The sequence below is a fragment of the Lolium rigidum genome, chromosome 2, assembly GCF_022539505.1.
Source record: "Lolium rigidum isolate FL_2022 chromosome 2, APGP_CSIRO_Lrig_0.1, whole genome shotgun sequence".
In the NCBI taxonomy this organism is placed as follows: Eukaryota; Viridiplantae; Streptophyta; class Magnoliopsida; order Poales; family Poaceae; genus Lolium; species Lolium rigidum.
The window spans coordinates 226499550-226524509 of NC_061509.1; the positions used below are offsets into that span (position 1 = coordinate 226499550).

At 47.9% G+C, this 24960-nt stretch overlaps 1 protein-coding gene and 1 pseudogene across 1 annotated transcript; one reads left to right on the forward strand and one right to left on the reverse strand.

Moving 5' to 3' along the window:
• Positions 1-2743: 2743 nt before the first annotated feature.
• Positions 2744-5418, forward strand: LOC124690619. Its single transcript, XM_047223980.1, has 5 exons — positions 2744-3196; positions 3290-3352; positions 3451-3654; positions 3796-3902; positions 5206-5418. Exons 1-5 carry the CDS (start codon positions 2744-2746, stop codon positions 5396-5398), a joined length of 1020 nt encoding a protein of 339 aa, XP_047079936.1. The 3' UTR covers positions 5399-5418.
• Positions 5419-15305: 9887 nt separating this feature from the next.
• On the reverse strand, positions 15306-16840 carry LOC124690620 (annotated as a pseudogene).
• Between the last annotated feature and the right edge of the window lie 8120 nt (positions 16841-24960).

The following is a 24960-nucleotide window of genomic DNA, read 5'->3' on the forward strand; positions in this document are numbered from 1 at the left end:
ATGGGGAGGATCTACCATCCCTCCGCAGTGCAATGCCTTGTATTAAATGATTTTTCTAGCATTTATTTATGAAAAAGAGCATCCTAGGCCTGTCCAAACTTCTAGAAATTTCTGGTTCTGCCACAAAGAAGGCGTGTATCTGCTCTGAGGCTAAGGACACAGGCGACAATCTACGTGCGCATGAATCATGGTGCGATGCCGATTTTACCTATTGCATGGTTTGTGTACATTCCAATGTGACAATGTTGCGGTGGCTGGGGCACATTGGCTGCCATGGTACTGATATTGCAGTCCCACCGAAGGGGTAAGGTTTCTCCCCCTTTCTGGCTCTCCGCATACCGGGCCGATCCAAGGCCTCTCCACCGGATTAGCCGGCCGGAGCAGGCGGCGGTGACGCGCCGGAGTAGATAGGTTAGTTTTCCTTCTAGGTTTTAGTGGTGTTTCAGCTCTATGTCGTCTTCTGGGCGTTTGCCCTGTAGTAGAGGTGGTGGTCCGGATCAACACCAGATCCAGGGATTTGTAGGGTTGCTTCTTCTCCTGCTCGAGCTCCCATGGTTGGGGCACAGTGGAAGGAGAAGCAAAGCCACCTTCCCCAATAAATCGGCGGTTGATCTTTGCTGGTGTTTTGGAGGCCAAGAAGAGGTCTTTCTCCCGGCCAACCGAGGCGGCGAGGAGGAGGAAGAAAGACTCTTGGTGTATCTGGATGTGGCCCTTCTCTCGGCCAGCCTTGGTGGCGAGGGAGAGCGGGGATGCAGAGGATCTCTCCTTACTCCGATGAGATCCAGGTGCGTCCAGCTTTGCTATTGGATGAGGTCGATCTTCATCCTTCCCCTTCCTCTGTCTCGCCATGGAGGTGTTGGGAGGAGCGGAGAGGCTGCGGCGGCCACCATCTGGAGCAAGCTGTTGCCTGAGTGGTGCTACTTCTTCGAGCTCAAACACGCAAGAGCCATCTGGGCTTCTGCGATCTTCTGCCGGCAGGGCGGCGATTCTACAACCTCCACGACGGAGACCTTCTTCGAGTCTGCTGCTGGAGCTCGGCGCCTCCTCTTCATCAAGTGGTGCGTCCCCGGTGAACTGAAGGTGACCAGCGGCTTCGACTCTTCGTCGGAAATGGAGCTATTGAGCATACTGCTCTGGATCCTCGGCGGCGACGCCTTGAGGACGCCGGCGATTGGTGGCGGCGGCGCTAAGGGACCCGATTGATTTTTCAATTTGTTTCCTTCAAATTCGAGGTTTCTCAGGGCGAGAGATGTCAAGGGTCCTCTTTGTAATTTCTACCCGCCACGTGTGGAATGAATGAATATCTGGGGGCCTTCTAGGCCCTGTCCTTGTGCAAAAAAAAAAAAAAGTCCCACCGAAGGGAGGGAGCAAGTGGTAATCCGGTGGTAAATCAAAAATTCACAAGTTACATCAGGATTTTTCTATTCCAAATTAATTGTAGAAGACTCCAACTGCTCGTGAGAACATATATTAGAATTAATGAGTTGGTTCTCCTACCTCCAACAAGGTTTGATATAATATTTTATGTTTCTGAGATAAATTGTATTGATGGTTTGTTTAAAGTATTATACTGTACTACTGTATCAAATATATTTTGAAGATTAATTCCACATGTTTTTCCTTTTCAAGATGAACATGAAGTAATGTTACCTTCTTTCACACAAACAAGGCGCACAGCCTTTGGCTTCATCTTTGACCAAAACTTTAATCAATGATGTCTTGATTATGTTATACAAAGTTGATATCATTGGATTCATATTGAGATATACTTTCCAACGGTATATTTTTTATTAAATAAATGTAATATACTTGGGATATTTTTTGGATATTGAGAAATCTTGAAAGATATGTATGCCTTATTCATGGGAACTGAGGGAGTAGGTCCATACCCAGAACCACATTTTTCAAGGCAACAGTGTACACATACGGGCAATTGCTCTTGTGACTCATATGAATATAGTGTACACATAGAAGTTTGTAGTAAAATGACATGAGGGAAGTAAATATCTCTACCTAGGAGATTAGATGGGATCTTTCGTAGTGAAGTTAGAATTATGGAAAAATTCTAAATGTGAGGGCGTGAAGCATTACTTTAACTAACTGAATGGGTATATATTATTTGTCAGCATAAAGTGGGTTGGTAGATTTTTAGTAACATACCAATGCCCCCTCTTTATTAGAGTATATAATTGTAGATATGGACACTTTAAATGACGCTTAATAAATAACATTATTACCATATATTTTTTATTACTTCATAAATTGGGTTCGTAGATTTTAGTAAAGTACCAACTCCCCCTCTTTATTAGAATATATAATTGTAGATATGGACACTTTAAATGACATTTAATACAGAACATTAGTTACCATATATTTTGGATTACTTCATATAAAAGTTTATTTTATAAATGCTTGGTTTTGTAGTATACCACAAAGGAAACTCTTCAGTATACATGTTCATGACAAGATTGGCACAGTGAGTCATGCAGCAATTCTAGCAGTTATTTGGCAAGTGTACCTATGATAAGACCACCATTAATGAGTATAGGCTGTCCATTGTTTGCTTTATTTGTCACATGACTCTATCCTCTGCTCCTACTTTTGGAGGTATTTTAAGTTTCAACATCCTGGTTTGAACTTTAAGCAATTACTTAAATGCTAAGCATACCCCCATACCTTCTTCCTCGTGAGTATCATGTGGTTCACAACTAGCAACTCTTCTGTCTTTCTGTCTTCCAACCTCATGGACCCCAATCAACTGAATGCCTCTAACTCTTACTATGTGATACTTCGAGAGTTGTTCTTTCGCTTGGTTGTTTCTTTTCAAATTCAGTCTTCCCTTTCCATGGAGATAATAGGCTTTTGGTTGTGGATCCAAGGAAATGGCCAGGCTGGTTTCCTTCTAAGGATCGAGTCTTTTGATGATAACCACTTTCATGTGTTGGCTTCTACTGCAAAAACTTTTGTTGAGGTTCTCCATTTTGAGTTCGATGATTTAGATGACAGATCTGCACCAAAAAGTCAGTTTCAGAGGGAAGCTATTGAAGGAATTTCTTTTTACCTCAACAATGTTTGTTACAAGGCCTTACAAGTTCTTCGAGAAAGAGCAAAGATGGATTTTATCCATAATCAGATGACAGATCTGTACCAAGAAGCCTATGGAGAATTCATGAATGATCGGGTTCCTATAAGCTCGGTAAGAGTAGGCTGGATATTTATTTATGGAAGATCTGATCTGTAACTAGTTTAAAGCTTGTTCCCTTTGTGATTTGCCTTGTCATGTACGCAGATGACAGATCTATACAAAGGGGCATATGGCGAATCCTTATATGATCAGGTTCCTTTGAGCTCGGTAAGAATAGTTTAAATTTGTATTTACGACAACTCTGCTAATTAATAGTATGTGAAGTATTTTTCTTGTTTCTGTGATTTACCAAGTCATCTATGCAGAAGCACCTTCTGACTAGGATCAAGGCTTTGTATGCTAACACTCAAAAGAATCATGGAGAAGGCACAAGTTCTAGACAGATGCATGTTCAAACAAGTCATATGCTCCTTCAAGATATAAAGGAAGAAGTATACGAGTGTCAGTCACCCTCCCGTTTGGTGACATTGTTGGATAACCTGAGCTTAAGAGAGAAGCATCATGATGCAGTAAGAATGCCATAAAGTCTATGCATTGTGGTTAAGTCACTAATAATTCTTTGCATGTCTAATCGTTTTTATGAGACTTGATAGCTTTCATATAATATTAGTGCAGTACCAAGCATGAAGAAAGTGTATATTTCTATGCAGATCATGCAGCAACTCTCTGATGTTCCACGTGACGAGAGAACTTTGTTTGTAACATTTTCCAATGGCTATCCACTGAACAAAGATGAACTGCAAGATTTCTTCATGAGGTATGCCTGCAATTTCAGGTTATATTATATATCTAAGTTCACCATTTTGTGTTTGGGGAATGGTATAGTTGTTGATCTCTGGTAATATATACATCAGACGTGCATTTCAGAATCCCGGTGATTTGATGCGATGCATAATAATAGTAGAATATAGAGGAGAAATATAGATTTCAAATAATTTGGTATTAGAAGCTAATAGCATTGAGTTGTGAGACTAAACTACATATATACTCCCTCCGTCCCGGTTTACAGGGCTTGCGTGCATCACTAGATCATCAATTGGATCAAAATAATATAAATTACACAACACACAAAAAAATATCATTAGAAAGTAGAATATCTGAACTTTCTAATGATATATGTTTTGTAATGCATACCTTATGTTATGTTTGTCAAATTTGCGACCTAGGGATACGTGCAAGGCCTATAAACCGAATGTAGTACTCCGTCAGGTCCACAAAGACATGTCATTGGTCTTAGGCGTAGTCAAACTGTTGATAATTATTTGTTGAATAGTTGAACATCATATATTATATTAGTCCCTATATGTAGTTGATAAATTTGGTATGATGTTACTTACTTACGTTTTACAAATATGCTATAGTACTTAGTGGTCAAAGTTTCATTCGAAGACCTCTATCGATGTCGAAAGTGACATAGTTTTGAGAATCGCTGCGAGTAGACTAAGAAAGTAACATGCATAAACACAAGAACAATTTAAAACAAAGTAACATGCATACACAGGCTGTTAATAATAACCATTGCATAAACTTCTGCATCAATAAATATATTTTTTATGATCGTGTGCATCAATAAATAATTGATCTAGATGAAAGGCTACTAGAACAATCAACATGTTTAAGCTGACCACACTGAACCTTATTAGTGTAAACGTGGAACAAGCTACAGATACCCAAGACACTAGAACAACAAATATGTTCCTAATATAGTTTGATTTTTTAAGCGATGTCAAGTTGAACGTACTGATTGAATGTGACTACTGAGGCATATTAGTTGATTGAGACAGTATAAATCATAAGTTGTTAATTGATTTCCGGACTAATTGGTAGATTATTCAGCCATTTGTCAACGGATAAGTAAAAAGATGTGTGTATCTCGTAAGGTTGTCAATTTTATTTTACAGTTAGTAGTAGATATGATGACATAAGAGATAGGAAACTTTATCTGTAGTTGACTGAATCATTGCAGTAGTTTTACCTATGTGGCTGCTGATTTTATCAGTTTCTTTTGTATTTTCTTTTGCGAGTGAGTTTTGTTTGTATTAATTTCTTCCATGTCACAGGCACTATGGAGATATTGAAGAGATAAGTGTTGAAGAGCCAATCGAAAAGAGACAGCCCTTATACGCACACGTTACATTTTACTCACAGGTGACCCTCTTCCGTGTCCTTGATGGAAACAGGAGAGTCAAGTTCATGACGAGGGGAAAACATCTGTGGGCTCGACAGTTTGTGCCTAAGAAAAACAAAACTTAATCATGATGAGCTAAACCCGATTGTGTTAATGTTGATAAATTCCGTATCCCAAGCCTCTCTCAAGCGTTGGAAATAGAATCTGCACTTCTAAATTTACTCTTGTGCAGTCTGCACCTTACTACCATTTGTAACCTAGATTTATGGCCATTGTTCTGAACTTTAAATGTATGCCACTGTAAAGACTCAAATTTGTACGTGCTAAGGGTTGCAAATCAATACTTTTGGTATAACGGTATTTATATTTGAGTTTAATATTTGAAACCTATTCTAGTGCATGGTAATTATTGTGTGACACTTAAATTTTAAGCTCATTTAGCCGAATCTAGTACTATGTACTGATGAATGAAGCACTTAATAAAGAGAGTACACATGTGTTTGGCCGTCCATGTTTTCCTTTTAGATTGAACTGGTTCAGCATGCTCCAGCAAGATGTAGGTGACGTCCATGTCGATCCATGTGGTGTGACACCATTAAATCTGGAGATTATCATGATCGCACGCTGTCGTGCAATGATTCGCGGGTGTCCGAACTGACCTGCAGTCGATTTGGATGACTGCACACTGAATAAATAAATAAACAATCACATGATCGCTACCTTAGTACTACATTACATGGCCTCTTCGTTACCTTAAAAAAGGCTCTTGCAGCAGTTTTGGTGCTCTGCTGAAAAATAGGAAGACAGTTCACAACATGGCAGAGTCACAATTTTTAGAAACTAAGAGAGTTAGATAAGTAGTTTAGTGGTATTTTCCTCTGAACCATGATCTTGAACAATGATGAGCCTAACTCATTTACAATGCAAAACACATGCTTTAACACCAACATGTCACATTTGAACGATCAGAAAATCAAAAGGCAAGATACCACACCTCCACATTACTGACATATTAATCGAGCAGAAGTGATTGAGCATGACATGACACTACAGCCTTCTCTTCCCCCCTGCCCGTCCCCCTCGGAGCCTCGTCCCTTTCTATGTTACCTATTTCGGGAATATTACTCTTGTGAATGTATTTTTTGCCCAATATGAGGCGGGCTAGGAATTGGAATGGGGATGACGGCGGCGGGGGGGGGGGGGGGGGGAAGAGTTGTGGCGAGGTTGTTTCCTGCACCGATCCAGGTAAAGGGTCCCGAGCCTGATGCTTCAAGGAGATGAGGCGCGAGGGAGAAGCCCTCTTCCTCTTCGCCGCGAGACAGAGGTCAGGATACACTGGGTTTGTTATAGGGCTCTCAGATTTCACCGCAGACCGAGCAATCATATTGTTCAGCTAAGAAGAAGTCTAAGGTAGAACCTCTCCATTTTTACGTGAGGTATTCATGAAGGCAGCAAACTGATTGCAAAAAATTCTGGGACTACTGCTTACTGCTAGTAACTCACTATCCTTTTATTTCTTTTCCTATTCTATACAACTATGCCTCAAACTACCAAGTGGACAGAACAATCCTTTGGCATACCTTATAAGTTTGCCCCCTCCACTTGTTCTGTCATTTCTTGATCCAGCGATATTTTTCAAAGTGCTGGACTTTCCAGGAACTTATGGAGGTAAGGATCCTTTTACTGTATCTCTAATCCAAAGGGGAAATACTGGACTCCTTGCGGTTGTAGGCTGCAACCACGAAATAGTATACTGATAACTTCTAAGTAGAAATGCAGAAAATCTATATATATGGTATGCGATCATCTACTGCATTAACCTTTTATGAGTAGGAACTACAGAACATTCGTATGGTTACTGATTGTGCATTATATTTGTTACTTAAATGGAATGAACTGACCCCTTGAATGCATTCTTTTCATTTCTAGTAGTACGCTTGGGAGTTTTCCCTGCAGCTGTGTCTTGGTCAGAGAGATACTCAGCTGAGTTAGAAGCTCCTATATCACCTATACTGTCCCAGGAGGAAAAATTACCGTATTGTTTGCTATGGGAGGCGCCTTGCTTGTAATGTTTTTCAGAGATTTTCAAAGACATATTGCAGCTACAAGCACTACATTTACAGCTACAACTTGCAAAGTTCCACTACTGATGCTTATGCAGATTTGTGTGGAATTTTGCTAATAAGTGGTATCAACGCACCCAAAAGTGACCGATCAAGTATCTTGAGCTTTTTAACCCCTTCTACAGTTTTATCAAAATACTCTGCCAAGTTGACTTGTGTTGTACATATTTACAAGGAGGGTTCTCCCTCATAAAAAAAAGATGTTGCTGAGTTCTATAACTCCAGTTTCCTTTTTATCGAATTTTGTCTGAAAAACAAAAAAAATCAACAGTTTCAAAAAGGCTGCAATTAGATAAATAGCATTGAAAATATTTCCTTAACCCCATGATTTTTTTTGCACGCGTGTGGAAATGAATAACAGAATGATTTCATTAGTTTAATTTGCAGTTCACGCTGTTTCTGAACTTATTCGAGCCTGTTTCTGAACTCAGGCAGCTCTACATGGTCATATCCTAACAAAAGAGTAAACAAAAACTAGCAAGCAGAAGATCCGTCTAAGAAAAACATACTTTATGCCAATGTGTCAGGGTTTAGCAGATCTCTTCTACCAAAATTCATTGCAAGAACAACTGAACAAGTCCCCCTCTAAAATGATGGAACCTGGCTCTATCACGAACCACAATTTCCCGATGATAGATCTTGGACACTAGCTTAGCAAACTTGTGGAAATCCATTGTAAAACAATGTATTTGGGGGAACTTGCTCAACCCTCTAGGGGTGGCATATCTCATATATATATAGGGATACAACGTACATATACATGTATAATACAAGTGCAGCTATACAAAGTCTAACACCCCCCCTCAATCTCAACTCACTCCTGATGTAGCACGAAGGTTGAGATTGCGCCTACAGACCTCAAACATGGGCAAAGGCAGAGGCTTGGTGAAGATGTCCGCAAGTTGATCTTTTGAAGAGATGAACTTGATTTGTAATAGCTTCTGTGAAACACGTTCCCTCACAAAATGAAAATCAATTTCTATGTGCTTGGTCCGTGCATGAAACACCGGATTAGATGAAAGAAACATGGCACCGATGTTGTCACACCAAAGGACCGGTGGACGGGGTTGAGAGACACCCAATTCCTGAAGAAGGGACTCAACCCATATGAACTCAGCAGTTGCGTCGGCAACAGCTTTATATTCGGCTTCAGTACTGCTGCGAGAAACGGTGGCTTGCTTGCGTGCTCTCCAGGCGATCAAATTAGGACCTAGGAACACAGCATAACCCCCCGTGGATCGCCTGTCATCTGGACACCCAGCCCAATCAGCATCAAAGAACGCAGACAGAACGCCTGATGAACTGGCCCGGAGATGAATACCAAACGAAGACGTGTGACTGACATAACGCAAGATGCGTTTAACAGCAGACCAGTGTACGTCAGTAGGAGCATGCAAATACTGGCACACCCTGTTGACAGCATAGGACAAGTCCGGACGTGTAATCGTCAGATACTGCAATCCACCAACAATACTGCGGTACTCCGTCGCATCCTCGGAAGATAAGAGAACACCATCAGTAGCTGAGAGCTTGTCAGTAGAGGACATGGGTGTGGGCGACATCTTGCACTTGAGCATACCAGCACGGCGCAAGAGATCAAGAGAATACTTCTTCTGAGTGAGAGCCAAGCCAGTAGACTGATGAGCAACCTTAATACCCAAGAAGAAGTGCAACGAGCCCAAATCCTTGACAGCAAAATCAGCACCAAGAGCAGAAATGAGAGCAGTAGCAGCTGTTGAGGAAGAACTGACCAAGATAATATCATCAACATAGACCAGTAGGTACGTAGTCACACGGGGCCGCTGAAACAGAAACAGCGATGTGTCGGCCTTCGAAGGGATGAAGCCATGAGTATGAAGGGCAGAAGCCAGTCGAGCATGCCAAGCACGCGGTGCTTGCTTCAATCCATACAGAGCCTTAGTCAGTCGACATAGGTGATGCGGCTGAGCAGGACTAACGAATCCCGGGGGCTGCCGCATGTAGACCTCTTCCTCTAGTAGACCATGAAGGAATGCATTCTGTACATCCAGCTGTTGAAGACACCAACCTCGTGAAACCGCCAAAGACAGAAGGAGCCGAATGGTGGTAGGCTTGACAACAGGACTGAAAGTGTCCTCATAGTCAAGACCATGGCGCTGTTTGAACCCCTTGGCGACAAGACGAGCTTTGTAGCGCTCGATAGAACCATCAGCATGTTTCTTCACCTTGAATACCCACTTCGAATCAATGATGTTGACACGTGGGGGAGGAGGAACAAGCGTCCAGGTCTCATTCTGTAAGAGAGCCTGATACTCCTGCTCCATAGCAGCCCTCCAATGTGGCATAGTCATAGCGGCTTGATAACTGCGGGGTTCAGCCGTGGGATCATCCACAGCATGGGCCATGCAAGCTGCCAACCAAGCAACGGTGTCGTCGGTGCGCTCCTTGGGGCAAACAATACCGCTGCGGCTGCGTGTATGAGGACGTGAAGCAGCAGGTACGGGCGGAGGCGGAGCAGCCGGCGGTGAAGGCGCCGATGGTGCAGACGACGGTGAGCCAGGCGTAGTGGGCGGCAGGGAAGTATGCAGCCCATGCGTCGCAGACCATGGCAATGCAGACGGTGTGGACGCCGGAGGCGACGTCGCAGGCGACTCGAGCCCAGGCCCAGGAGAGCGCAACCCGGGCGACGAAGAGACCGGGGACGACCCAGGCGGTGGAGAGGCGGAGCGAGCCAGAGGCGACACGGGCCGGGCCGTGCGTGGCGATGCCGTGGGCGTGACCGGCGGGGAGTCGCCAGGAGGCGAGGACGCTGCGGCGGGCGCAGAACCCGGGGCATACACATGCATGGCCGGATCGACGTGAGGCACCGTCGTGGGGGCGCTGTCCTGGAGAAGCTCAAGGCGGGCACCGCGACCAATACCTGCACCATGATTAGGCAACAACACAGGCACATATGCAACATCTTCAAATTGGCCAGGCAGAATGGAAGATGAATGCATGAGTGGATCACTGGTAGATGGTTGTGGCATGGTAGAAATGGGAAAACGTTCTCATAAAAAAACAACATCACGCGATATGTAGACACGATTTGTTGGTACATGGAGGCACTTATAACCTTTGTGAAGAGAACTATACCCAAGGAATACACATTTTTAGACCGAAACTCAAGTTTTCGACTATTGTAGGGGCGAAGATGAGGCCAACAAGCACACCCAAACACTTTGAGAAAAGTATAGTCAGGAATTTCATGCAAGAGAAGCTTAATAGGAGTTTTCATATGAAGCACTCTGGTAGGTAGACGGTTAATAAGAAAGCATGCAGTAGCAAATGCATCACTCCAAAACCGAAAAGGTACAGAGGCATGAGCAAGAAGAGTGAGTCCATTCTCAACTATATGACGGTGTTTACGCTCAACGGCACCGTTCTGCTGATGTGTATGTGGGCATGACAAACGATGAGATACTCCAAGCTTATGAAAGAATGTATTGAGGTTGCGGTATTCGCCCCCCCAATCGGACTGAACATGAATGATCTTATGCTGGAGAAGGCGTTCGACATGCTTTTGAAACTGAACAAATATATCAAACACATCAGACTTACGCTTAATGAGATAAAGCCAAGTAAATCGACTATATGCATCAATGAAACTCACATAATAGTTGTGACCACTAACAGAGGTTTGGGCAGGGCCCCATACATCTGAAAACACAATTTCAAGAGGACTCTTTACTTCTCTAGTAGAGGAAACAAATGGGAGCTGATGACTCTTGCCTTGCTGACAGGCATCACACACACTTAACTCTTTATTGCTAGACTCTAGTGGCAGCTCATGACGGTGGAGAACATGGCGAACTATGGGAGTGGCAGGATGACCAAGGCGAGAGTGCCACTGTGAAGACCACACCCCAATCCCGCTGAAGACACGAGAGAGCGTAGGATCTTACGAGTGACCGAGGGAACCCGTAAAATATTACGAAGATGAAGCTGCCTACTAGGATGACTAGTCAAAAGAGATGCTTGGCCAATATGAGAGATGGGCATACCTGCGCCATTGGCGGTGTGAACCTTATCGTGCCCATAGTAGGGCTGGTGGGTGGTAAGCTTTTGAAGCTCACTCGTCAGATGATCCGTGGCGCCAGTATCCATGTACCATGCAGGATCGATGGGGTAGGACGGAGTAGACCCCTGAACAGTCTCCTTGCCCTTAGCCGCGGCGAAGGCAGCAGGGGCGGCTGGAGGCGGACCAAAGTCGGCGAGCTGGGCTTGGCGTTCATTGCCCTGCCCGTTGTTGCCGATGCCCAAGAAGCTGCGCTGAAAGCGGCGGTGACACTTCGAGGCGAGATGCCCTGGGCGGCCGCACAGCTGGCAGACGCGGGTGTCGCCGGCACGCCCGCCACCCGTGGTCGGTGTAGGAGGTGGGGCGGGTTTGGCCGCCGGCGGTGGCACCGAACCAGCGCCTGGAGGCGCGGGCGGACGCTGGCCACGGTTGGCCCAGTGCGCCGCAGCCTGGTCGGTGATGACACCGGTGGCGCGACGGGCCTCGACACGCTGCTCCGTGAACTGGAGGCGCGAGTAAAGCTCGTGGGGAGGCATTGGCGTCTTGGCGCCATTGACAGCCTCAGCCAGGTTGTCGTAGTCGGAGTCCAGCCCCTGTAGGACGAAGCCGGCGAACTCCTCATCGCGAAGCGGCTGACCAAGCGAGGCAAGCGTGTCCGCCACCACCTTTATCTTGTTGAAGTAGGTGGAGGCGGAGGAGTCGAGCTTCTTGATCTCGCCAAGTTGCCGACGGAGGGCCATGGTGCGAGAGGTGGAGACGGTGGCAAACGCATGCTCCAGGGTGGTCCAAGCGTCCATGGAGGTGGCGGCGAAGAGGACGAGGCCAGCGACGCCCTCACCTAGGGAGCCCTGGATGGCCGAGAGGATCACCTGATCCTGCTGCACCCACACGCGGTGTTCCGGGTTGATGGCCGGGCCTTGCATTGTCATGATCACCTGAGGAGGACATGGGAGAGAACCATCAACATACCCAAGAAGCTCATGGCTGCGTAGCAACGGCAACACCTTAGCACGCCAGAATAGATAGTTGTCTGGGGTGAGGCGGATGGTGATCTGATTGGCAAAGTGGAACGGTGCCGCCGCTACCGCTGCAACGGATGAAGGGACCACTGGCAGGGCAGTGGCAGTTGGAGCCGGCGCCAAGGACGCGGGCGTGGGCGGGGGAGGCTGCACCACGGGCGAGACCGAGGCAGCGGTGCCCCCCGAGACCGTCGATACGACGGAGAGAGCAGGGATGGGTGAACCCGCCGCGGTGACGTCGAGGGACGCCGTGGTGGCCGCGGGTAGCGCGGCGAGGAGAGTGGCCGTGGCAGTGCTCGGCGGTGGAGGCGGAGCCGAGTACATGGAACCGACGGCGGTGGTGCCGAAAAACTGCGGCATCTGGGGAGCAAGCGGAGATGGTGGTGCGTTGAGGAGGGCAGCAAGCGACGCGGGAAGGAGCCCGGAGCTGGCGGTGCCCGAGGCGGAAGCAGTCATGGTGGGCGGCGGCGCGGCGCTAGGGTTAGGGCTGGCGGCGCGGGGCGGCTAGGGTTAGGGTAGACGGATCGAGGGTTAGGCTGATACCATGTAAAACAATGTATTTGGGGGAACTTGCTCAACCCTCTAGGGGTGGCATATCTCATATATATATATATATAGGGATACAACGTACATATACATGTATAATACAAGTGCAGCTATACAAAGTCTAACATCCATACAAAAGCGAAGATTTTTGACGATTCTGATTGTAGCATCTCGAGGTGCTCCGATGAGCCCAGAGACCCCAGACGCTATTGCAAGATTCTCACTGTGATGTCCGAGAGCTTGCTCTTTGTCTTCATCTTCAATGTCATAGAACACCTCTGTGGTCTCTCTGACATAACTTTTCTGCTGCATACTTCCACCAATCTCGATCAGCTTTGCATGAATGTCATCATATATGATGGATGTGACTTGTTACCAGATATGAATTCATGGATGGGAGTATGGAACCATCCATCCCAATGGAGCTGCAACCAGGAATCTTCTCAATCCCCTTGCTTCTCATGGTCCTCCAAACATCTTCAGCCCCATTCCATCTCCCTATAACTGCAGCATAGTGATTAGACAGGAGGACATGGTCGCCACTGCAGGTAGCTTCCATTTCGGTTATGATAGTTTCGGCCATCTTGACATTCTTGTGGAGACGGCATCCACCAAACAAAGCCCTCCAGGTGACAACATCCGGCCTCATTGGCATTTCTGTAATGAGTTTATGTGCTTCTTGTAGATGTCTAGATGACCAGACCGGGCGAGGATATCAGCCATGCACACATAGTTCTAAAGGATTAAATCTACACCATATATCTGGGAAATCATGTCGAAATGTTCCCTTCCTGCATCCATGAATCCACTGTGGCTGCACGCCAAGAGGACTCTATCGGCTGCCGGTTCCCAATGGATATCATGGCGTTCCAGGAGACCAGGTCCCTCTCCGGCATCTCCTCGAAGACGCGGGTCGCTGACTTGACATCCCCGGCACGGCAGAACCTGGTGACCATCGACGTCCACGTGATGGGCGTTGGAGTCGGAACCTGCTCAAACAGGTAGCATGCTGATTAGACATCGCCGGCCAACACATAGCCATGGATCATGGAGTTGAACGAGACGGTGTCCGGGCGCGGAATCTCGTCGAACACCCTGCTCGCGTCGGTGACACAGCCTGTGGCACAGTACGCCTGGATGAAGCCATTGGTGACGCGCGCGTAAGCAAGGGACCGAAGCTTGGTGTAGACGGCGTGGAGACTGGGAGAAGAGGCGGATGCCGAGGGCGAGACGGTGGCGGCGTTTTCATGCGTATGCGTTTGCTACTCCCTTGCTTCACGATGCCTCTGGCTCTGTGCCAGTCTCTGCGGCCTTTAGCTTAGATAGAAGGTTTTAAGGTAGTTTGACTTTCTTTTGAAAAATGCAAGAATATAGCCACAGGTGTTATGGCGTCGTCTATTCTAGATTCCTACATAAACTAACACGAATGAAAACTTTGAGCCAAAAACACACAGATAAGCCAATCTATAAACAAGTATTCCAAGTTCCCAATGTATGAATAAAAAACATAGGAACTTCAAAATCCTTGCATTTCAAAAGAACTCATATAAGCTATGATTTTGGTCCAACAGCATTATGGGTCAATACCAGTCATCTGGGTAATATTACTAAATTGTTTCAAACTAAGTACAGTGCATATCCATGTCAGGATTAGACAGATGTTTGGAGCTCATGCAGAATACAACATTGGCCAATCTACCGTAAACAACAGCCCAATCTACAAAATTAGACAGATGACGAAGAACACAGTGACCTTGTGCTTTGAACATTCAGTTTGCTATTCGCCAATCCACCAAGAACTGAAATCAATCATTATGATCCACCGAATACCTGCAGTACCATGAAGCAGGTCAGTGACTAGTTAGTGCCAGATAAATTGGCAGTGCACACTTACTCCAGCTAAAATGCTCTTTGAGAGCTTAGGCTTTGTTTTAGGGCATCTTTCCTCAACTGATCTATTCTGTCGAGGAATTGGATGATCAATTTTTGTTTCAGGGTCATCATTGAACTCTTTTTCCTTCAGTCGGTTGCTTATGTTTGAAGGATGCCGGCAAGTTACATAGAGAATTTAGTACTGAAACTTGCAGTAAACAACATAGAAAGGGAAAGACATGAAGTTTGAGATATAGCATAGAAATGCATGAGCTCCAAACATACCTGGGTACTCGTGGATTGAACCAATTCACCCACTCACACGAGGACCAAGCACAAGGAAAATACAGCATGATTTGTCTTCTCGTAGTTTTTTTTTAGCGAGAAAGTGATCTCAAGGAATCTAAAAACATGTCATACACACCAGCATCTGAAGTCAGCGAGTGAAGCAACCTGTCGGCAACCTTTTGGTTGTTATACTTGGGAAGTGAATCCTTAAAAGCGGGTGCTTATCCATGTCGAAACTATTGATAAGTGAGATCCTATGCTTCTTTTTCCATGGGTATCTGTCTTTTTGCTTCTTGTACTTACATGTCTCACATATTGGCCTCTCATACAGGTATATGTCCTTGAGATTGACAGCTGATTCCATGACGCTGCTGACATAATCCGCAAACTTATCCTCTAATTGAAATCCAAAGATCCTGAGCACAGCCAGATTGTGGTGCTTTAAATCAGGTGCAGATGTTTCTCGCTCTAAACCAGTGTCCTTATCCTTACTAAACTCAAACGCCTTCCTTTCCTCCTCATCCCATGTCATTTCACATCTATTACAAACCCTTAAGCATAGCTCCTCTAGGGAAGGTGCACCTTCCAGAATGAACAGTGTCCATGCCAGATCACATTCTTCTGAATGGTCAGTCAAATTCACAAACCTTAGCTTATGGAACACCGGCCATAACTCTCTTGGGCCTTCAGATTTAACCCAGATCTTTTCACTTCTGAAGTTCAAATGCAGCTCACTTACGGTGGCTTTGTCAAGCAATTCACTTAATTTGAGCATCTTCGCCGTGTGCCATGAAACAGCCACATCACTCATAGTTACAGTGTGGAGCATTGGGACATAACCAAGAAACAAAGGATTATGATGAGAGGTCCAACATGAAATAGTGAGCCTTGTGAGGTTTGGTAGCCAATTCAGATCAACCCTTTCCAAAGCACACTTGTCAATCTCAAGCTCACGGAGTTGCTGGTGTTCCACCTCTAGCAAAGACATAGTTCCCGCATCACAGTTGAACAAGCGGAGGAACTCCAGTCGCTTGGATAGACTAAGAATTGTAAGGAAATCTGATTCATCTAGCCTCGAATTCTCTAGCTTGAGCCTTGTGAGGCCGCTGAATATGTTTGGACAGGCATTAACAAACGACATGAGCTGCCTCCCGTAAGCGAGCAAGTCGTCCTGGTAGCATCCTCTGCCTTCAATCGTTGTCAAGAGACTTAACTCAGCTGACCCAACCTTGTGTGTTGATATGGTGTGAGCAGCAGTCTGACCAATGTTAATGGATTCATCATCTCCAAGGAAAAACTGCATGAACAGGAGGTGAATGGTGTATGGACTCACCGGCCTGTTTTGCAGCATGCTCCTGGTCGCCTCAAGCACGGTGGCATTGGCCCGAACTACGTCATCACAGGTCAGCCTGGACCTGTCATGATTAGGGTCAAAGGAACCAACCGTCAAACAGATCCTGGAGAGCATAGCAGGGATAGGCCTCCACCGTCTGGAGAAGTGGAGAGGACGCTGGTTCTTGCGGCGTCGGCAATATCGAGTCGCTCGACAATAGCGAGCAGTATGTCATCAGGCAACTTGCTGAGCCAATCATCATCTGGATCACGTTTCTCCTCTACTTCCAACATGGCGAGGGTGGACCATCGGTTAGAACTGCTGAGGCCCTTAACTGATGGTTTGCCCATCGATCGGGCAGCCGGGCGCCGGAGATGAGAGTTTGCCATCACACGACGACGTGAACGAGTAGGCAGCTGCTCTCCTCTGGAAACTGATGTTGTGGGAATCGCTAGCTTCTGCTAAAAAACGCGGTGTCCGCCTGATGACGCCTGTGCGGATATACAGCTGCTTGCCGTCTTGGGTTCTGCCTCGGAGATTGAAATCGAGAAGGATCGCCCACAAAGTCCGTGCAGGCGCGCGTGGCGGCGGATTCGTGGTTTTTCGTCAGTCGTCGCTACGCTAGCTACCAGTGAGTCGGCAGTCACCGGTAGCTACGCTAGCTACTTGTGTGTAAATCAGGAAGTAACCCAAGAATATAAGTACAAAACGTAGATTTGAGACTTTGCATCTAGCATAAATCGATCTGTACTATGGTAAATCATCTCTAACTCAATCAACGTGCTCACCAGAGAAAGGAACTTTATTATCAAGGGACTGCAAGATAATTTGGCGACAAAGTAGCAACATAGTAGGAGTACTGGGATTTGGAGAAACTCTGGACTAACTTGATTTTGCCGATGAGTTTAAGTGGACTGCTTGTGACGGCAAGGGCTCAAGATGCGTTCCGTCCGTTGCTGCTTGAAAAATGTTTAAAATACAGTTCAACTATGCGGCACAAAATAAATTTGGAATTTTGATAAATCATTATACTTCAAGGAAATGGGATCAATAACGTTTGTCTCGATGAGGGCACTAAACTCATATGCCCCAGGCAAAGACATACTGAAACTGTGACGGGTGTTTTTTTTTCGAAATAGGCTTTCGCCCTATATTAATATAGCAACCAAGATACAACAAGCTTGCTGGACCGCAGCACAACCAAGCCCAAACAAAAAAAACACAAAGAAAGATAAGAAAAACAAATGCCGACTACGGCTGAGCGACGAACACGAAAACAACTCGCAACCGCTGCGCCCTCCGGAAAAGTACCACCACGCTGCTCGCAATCTGAATCACCGCATACCAAGCAACACCTTCAACAAGGAAAACGACGACGACGCCGCTGCTGCCCGGACAAGTCCTAGGGTTTCCCCCGATACGCGGAGGTGATGGGAGAGAGGTACACACGACACCCTTCAGGAAGGAATGGCGGCACCCACAGGCGTCGCCGCGTCGGTGTCGAACAAGCCGACAGGGATTTCACCCGACCCACACCGCCACCACCCCGAACTGCTCCACCCTACCTGTCGTCCACCAGCGTACGCCACCACGGTCTTGAAGCCACCCTCGCCGTCGCTCAAAGGTCACCAACGCGAGGCCTAGAAGCAGACAAGGCGAGCGCAAGGTCAGGGATAGCAGCGGCACAACCACGCGGGAGGGAACAACCTCCACCGCCCGATCTGGCGGTAGTCGACCGGACGTAGCCGCGAGAACAAACCAGGCCCGAACTGGCCTGGCCTGGCAAAGTGCTCGCCGCCACGCTGCAACTGGCCGGTTGTGCGCCACCGTCGTCGCCAACCGCTGCCACCACACCGTCGCTGCTACCAGGGGGACCGACGTCGAGCTAGGGGCCAGAGGCCCGCCCCAACCCAGATCGGGCCCAAATGGGCCCAGATCTGGGCAGAGCGAGCGCCAGCAACCACCCGGCCAACCCCGCCGCCCTGCTGCCAACGGCAGCGCCGCCGCGCCATCTCCCAGCCGACCTGCGGAAACCACGCCGCCAGGTTGACCGGCGCCGGCTGAATCGCACCGCCGCCATCGAGGAGCCGCCCGCCCCCCCTCCCCCCCTTCCGCGCGACGGGTAAAGGCGGCCCTCTGCCGCCGGCACTGCACGGACAACGCCCGGCGGCCCACGCCGACGGCGGCGGCGGAGAGAGCTGGGGGAGGGAGCTGAGAGAGGGAGGAGCTAGGTTTCACCCGTCGCCCGCGGGGGGGGGGGGTGGGGGGTGCAGTGAGACGGGTGTTTAGCACTACTGATAATTACAATCCAGTACCAAAAAATATTCCCGGTGAGGGAACTCATTTGGTGAAAACAAACATAGCAAATCTAATGAGAATCGTAAAATACATTATATATGTCTGGCCCGTATCTGTCCACACAATAACTTTTACTGTGTAGTCATCAGAAGGCAAGCAATATAGGAGCATAAAGTATGGCACCATCCAATACTAGGATGGACCGATTCAAGATAATGCTCCAGAACTTAGATATGTAAGAAACAGTTCCCCAAGCAAGACACGATGAAGGTTTTTAAGATTGTAAACTGGCATCCCATGGATGCATAGGTGGCACCAGCTTATTCAGGTTAATAGACAAACTTCAGTTATCATGCATGGCCGGACTTCAGTTATCACTTTGAAGCTACAGGATATATGACAAGAATATGTCGCGCATTCGATAAAAGTGCTGAATATGGCCTCCGTTGTTACAAGCACTTGGCTAGCGAAGATCACTTGGACAAGCCGCCAAATTAACAAATTCCTAGAGTTGAACTGCATCTCAGAAGAAGCGGTGTTTAAGTGAAATTGGCCTATGGCTTAATGTCATTGGGCATCAGAGAGCAATTAAACGGAAATTAAAGCCCTAGCCCCACGATGCACCCACCCGGCTGAAAACCTAGCTTCCCAGCGAAAATATAACGGGAGTTAGAGCCCCCGTCGGATGAGGTACTCACCATGATCGAGGCTGGGTATCGCGGTCGTCGCCGGCGGCGAGGACACCCGCGCAGGGGGCACAGCGGGTCACCGCGGCGAGGGCAGACGCGCACGCGCAGGAGCTCCGTGCCGGCGCGCGCGGCGGCGGATTCGTGGGGTCTGCGACTTTGAAGAGCCTCGCGCGCAGGGGGAATTTCTCTTTTATCTGGCTCGGGCACGAACCCGTCTAGTTTTCCCGTAGTTGGGCCGGAATGTCCGTATTAGATTCCGATCGAGCAAATGAGGCGATCAACGACTCGTCGTCCACTCCCTTGGACAGTGACGATCAACGACTCGTCGTCCACTGCCCACCTTGCCGACCCGGCGGCGGCGGCGGCATACCAAAGGGAGAATCCAACGGCGCGTCCATCCACCGGACCTCCACTCCGTCGCTTTCTCGAGGGTGCCGCGTCAGTCGTCGCTACGCTAGCTACCTATGAGTCGGCACTCACTGGTCGCTTGCAGCACCTGTCAGCGTACAGTATGCGCATAGATAGATGGATATACTAGCGGAATCGATCCAAGTGATGCGTTTTAACTTTTGCTCCTCGTCGTTGATCGTACCGATGGTACCAGTGGTCTCAGAGGAACCACTAGTACGCGCCAGATCGTTGGTGGTCCAAGTGATTGTTCGTCGTTCGATCTGTTAGCGCATCTCAAAAGCGAGTAAGGTCATCTAAACGGTTCTAGCCCGTTCAAAACGGTCATCGTGAAAACATTGACAGGCCGTGCACGCTTCAACGGCACGATTCAAATAGACCCACTATGTGAACTGGTCTATCTATCCATTAAATTTGAGTCGCGGATGCGTCGAGTCGAACGACGCGCATGTTCTCCCGTCTCCTTCCCTTGGACACATGGACCGTCCCGTTAATGGCACACGAGAAACTCCCTGCCTAAACCCTCGCCTTCTATCTCCGCCGCCACCCTAGGTAGCGCGCAGTCTGCGCTCTAGGTCGTCGTTGTCATCGGCCGTCGCCACTTCCCACCAGATCCTACTGCCCAGGAACCACGTTTTCTTGCCGCCGTCTTTCATCATCGCCACAAAGAGCTTGCTGGATGTTGTTATCCCCAGCTATCGTCGCGAGTATTTTCCCCATTTCCAGCTCGTCGCAGCCCGCGCGCGTTGCCGAAGTTCACTGCCTTCTAGGGCTACATCCCGCCACTAGCCGCCACACCTACTCTTTGCCGACCACACGCTCGGGCTGTCACTTGCCCGTGCGCCCAGAACCTGCCCATCCAGTCGCGGCCGCATTTGAGGTATGTTAGCCACCCAAATTTTTGTTTCTCTTGCTTTGCACGAGCGTAGGCATGGACATTGACGATGCATCCATAAACTAACCAGCGGTATCTAGCTGTGCAGATGAGTACTAAGGCAATAAAGTTTTTCTGCAAGAATATTATCGAATCATCGTCGGATGACGAGTCTGACGTTGAGACCGAACTTTTATTTGCCGCTGCAAGCATGATGCACGAACAATAAAGTGTAGGGGTGGCTCGCCGGTGAAGCACAAGGACAACACCGATCGTGGCCGAATAGGTGCCCGCGTGTACCTTATGAGGAACTACTTCCACCTAACCGATTTGATGTGCAAAATGTCCAGATCATTGTTCATGGAGATTCTTAATGGCGTGAGGGAATATGATTTAGTTCATATATGTGCATCATATGTTGCGTGATACGTATGTCCGCCTAGAGGCCGATCAGATTGAGCATACGTTGACTCATGTGAGAAACCAACCTAGCTAGTCAAATCATCGTGTTTATGAAACTATGTCGTTATGAACTATTTATATATATGAAATATATTTATTTAATTTATTGCTCTCGTTTTGTTATAAATTTATATGTCAAAGGCCAACTAGCTAAGAACATGTCTAACAGATCCCCTAAAAGACCCAACCACGTAAAATAACCGCTGATATACAGGGTAGAGCTCTACCTGGCCGTCTAGCAGACCCCGTCAATCAGACTTCAGTATCAAATTTTTAGAATTTTGGCTACGGGGCGGCTCCTCGCCCCCAACCCCCCACTTGTGGCGCGCTGAACTTTCAGCAAATCCCAACTGCTTCTGCCATGGAGCCTGGCTGGAGAAACGTGTGACCACCTCTATCTTCAAGGCGCACCGCCGTGCGTCCGTGGCTACCGCGCGTCCGTGGCTACCACACGTCCGTGGCTGCCGCGCTGCAGTGCCTGCAGGTTGTCTCGCCTTCCCTGCAGCAGGCCACGATCAACAAGCTCACTTGGGACCAGATCGTCGAGGATCACGCCACGAGCATCCTGGCGTTCGCGGAGGCCGCCGTGGCCAAGGCCGTGGGGGCGGTGGGGACGGGGGGCCGTGGCGGACGGTGGCGGCGGCGGGGGGGGGGGGGGGCGACGGCCGGCCGGGGCGGGGCAGTGGGGCTGGAGGAGGAGGAAGAAGAGGGAAAAAAAGAAAAACAATAATTTGGCATATTCTAGGAATATGCCCTTTTACAGTTTAAGGATACGGGGTCTGCTAGCTCGGACGAGTTTTCGGCTGATCGAAATCGAATACAGGGCCCTCTACTCGTGTTATACATGGCAGAAATTCAGGGGGTCTATTAGACATGCTCTAATATGGGTCAAAATGGTCATTGCGGACCGAATAAATCGCGCCGCTGGGGAACACTGACCTGACAAACCAAACTACGACCCAAATTATATCCATGGTGTGACCTAAATAGACATGATTGAACTATTTAGGTCGCCATTTTAAATCGTGCCGTTGGAATTGCAAAGATGGGCCAATTAAAATATGATTTCCAGCGAGACAACATACACTAGTAGAAAATGAGGCTTTAATCCCGGTTGGCAACAACCATTAATCCCGGTTGCGCAACCGGGATTAAATATGCGCGACTAAAGCCCCCCCCCCACCCCCTTTAGTTGCGGTTGCTCCGGTACCTTTGTGGTTTTAGGTACATAAGGGTCCGGGTTAATAGTCCAGGACCGCTTCTGCTTCTTCGCCGGAGGTGGATTGGGGGGCGGTGTACCCGCCCGAGGTGGACTGGGGGCGGCGTCTGCTTACCCGCCGGAGGTGGATTGGGGGGGCAGCATCGGCTGACATGAAGGAGGTGTAGGTGAACCACCACCACCGCCACCGCCACCACCACCGGAGGGGGGTGGACTTGTTGGCCTTGGCGCCTCGCCTGGAAACTTGATAAACTTCTTTTTCCATATAATGAACTAGCGTTTGACATCTCCAAGTCTTCTCTCCCCTTCGGGTGTAGCATAGCCAATCTCCAGGTCCTCAAACCCTTGGACTATGTCCTCCACCGTGACACGAGCATAGCCATCTTGAATGGGGTTGTTGTGGTGGAGTGCTCCAGGTAATCATGGTAAAGCACTGCCGATGGCTACCTTCATGGAAATGTTCCCCATTGGATAATGCAGATGACATTATTTCATCTCCTTTACATCGTCCACGGGGTAGCGAGGAGGCTCCGGTGCAGTAATATCGATCGTTGGTGCATTAGCACCAGCCGGTGGGGCCTCCGTGGAAGCCACGCTGCTTCTCCGCTGCTGGCATCCGACATCCGCTGGATGATCTTCATGCGTCCTAGCTGCCGATCTTTCTTGTACTAGTACATTCAAGGTTTTCTTCATCTCATCGAATTCCGATGCCAACCGCGCCACAACATCTGTATCCCGATCCGCCTTTCTCTTACGGCTTCTGTATCTGTAGGGGTCATTTTCCTGGGAACCAACTTTCCGCGGAATGGCCCCCATGCCTCGTGTACGTCCTCCGTGTTCAGGATTCCCGAGGGCTTTTGTCAGCGCGTCATTCTCTTTGTTGAACTTGATCTTCCCCTCTTGAGCATCCCTCATTGCGTCAATAAGGGCTTGGGTGGGTTTAAACGTTGTCTGTCGGTTGATGCTTGTTACGCGTACATCACGCGTCCGTTGGGAACCCCAAGAGGAAGGTGTGATGCGTACAGCGGCAAGTTTCCCTCAGTAAGAAATCAAGGTTTATCGAACCAGTAGGAGCCAAGAAGCACGTTGAAGGTTGATGGTGGCGGAGTGTAGTGCGGCGCAACACAAGGGATTTCGGCGCCAACGTGGAACCTGCACAACACAACCAAATTACTTTGCCCCAACGTGACAGTGAGGTTGTCAATCTCACCGGCTTGCTGTAACAAAGGATTAGACGTATAGTGTGGATGATGATGTTTGGAGAGAACAGTAGAACGAGTATTGCAGTAGATTGTATTCGATGTAAAGAATGGACCGGGGTCCACAGTTCACTAGTGGTGTCTCTCCCATAAGATAAATAGCATGTTGGGTGAACAAATTACAGTTGGGCAATTGACAAATAAAGATGGCATGACAATGCACATACATGTTATGATGAGTAGTGTGAGATTTAATTGGGCATTACGACAAAGTACATAGACCGCTATCCAGCATGCATCTATGCCTAAAAAGTCCACCTTCAGGTTATCATCCGAACCCCTCCAGTATTAAGTTGCAAACAACAGACAATTGCATTAAGTATGGTGCGTAATGTAATCAACAAATACATCCTTAGACATAGCATTGATGTTTTATCCCTAGTGGCAACAGCACATCCACAACCTTAGAACTTTCTGTCACTGTCCCAGATTTAATGGAGGCATGAACCCACTATCGAGCATAAATACTCCCTCTTGGAGTTACAAGTAAAAACTTGGCCAGAGCCTCTACTAGCAACGGAGAGCATGCAAGATCATAAACAACACATAGATGATAGATTGATAATCAACATAACATAGAATTCATTATTCATCGGATCCCAACAAACGCAACATGTAGCATTACAGATAGATGATCTTGATCATGTTAGGCAGCTCACAAGATCCAACAATGATAGCACAATTAGGAGAAGACAACCATCTAGCTACTGCTACGGACCCATAGTCCAGGGGTGAACTACTCACACATCACTCCGGAGGCGACCATGGCGGTGAAGAGTCCTCCGGGAGATGATTCCCCTCTCCGGCAGGGTGCCGGAGGCGATCTCCTGAATCCCCCGAGATGGGATTGGCGGCGGCGTCTCTGGAAGGTTTTTCGTATCGTGGCTCTCGGTACTGGAACTATTATCGACGAAGGCTTATGTAGGCGGAAAGGTAGGTCAGGGGGCGCCACGAGGGGCCCACACGCTAGGGCCGCGCGGCCAGGAGGTGGGCCACGCCGCCCTGTTGTGTGGCCGCCTCGTCGCCCCACTTCGTATCTCCTCCGGTGTTCTGGAAGCTTCGTGGAAAAATAAGATCCTGGGCGTTGATTTCGTCCAATTCCGAGAATATTTTCTTACTAGGATTTCTGAAACCAAAAACAGCGAGAACAAAGAATCGGCTCTTCGGCATCTTGTTAATAGGTTAGTGCCGGAAAATGCATAAATATGACATAAAGTATGTATAAAACATGTAGGTATTGTCATAAAACAAGCATGGAACA

Excerpts from the sequence above, each read along its gene's own strand:
- LOC124690619 (XM_047223980.1), top strand. The coding sequence starts at position 2,744 with ATGGACCCCAATCAACTGAATGCCTCTAACTCTTACTATGTGATACTT. Across the intron at positions 3,655-3,795 it reads GAGAGAAGCATCATGATGCA|ATCATGCAGCAACTCTCTGA; the intron begins GTAAGAATGCCA and ends ATTTCTATGCAG. Across the intron at positions 3,903-5,205 it reads CTGCAAGATTTCTTCATGAG|GCACTATGGAGATATTGAAG; the intron begins GTATGCCTGCAA and ends TCCATGTCACAG.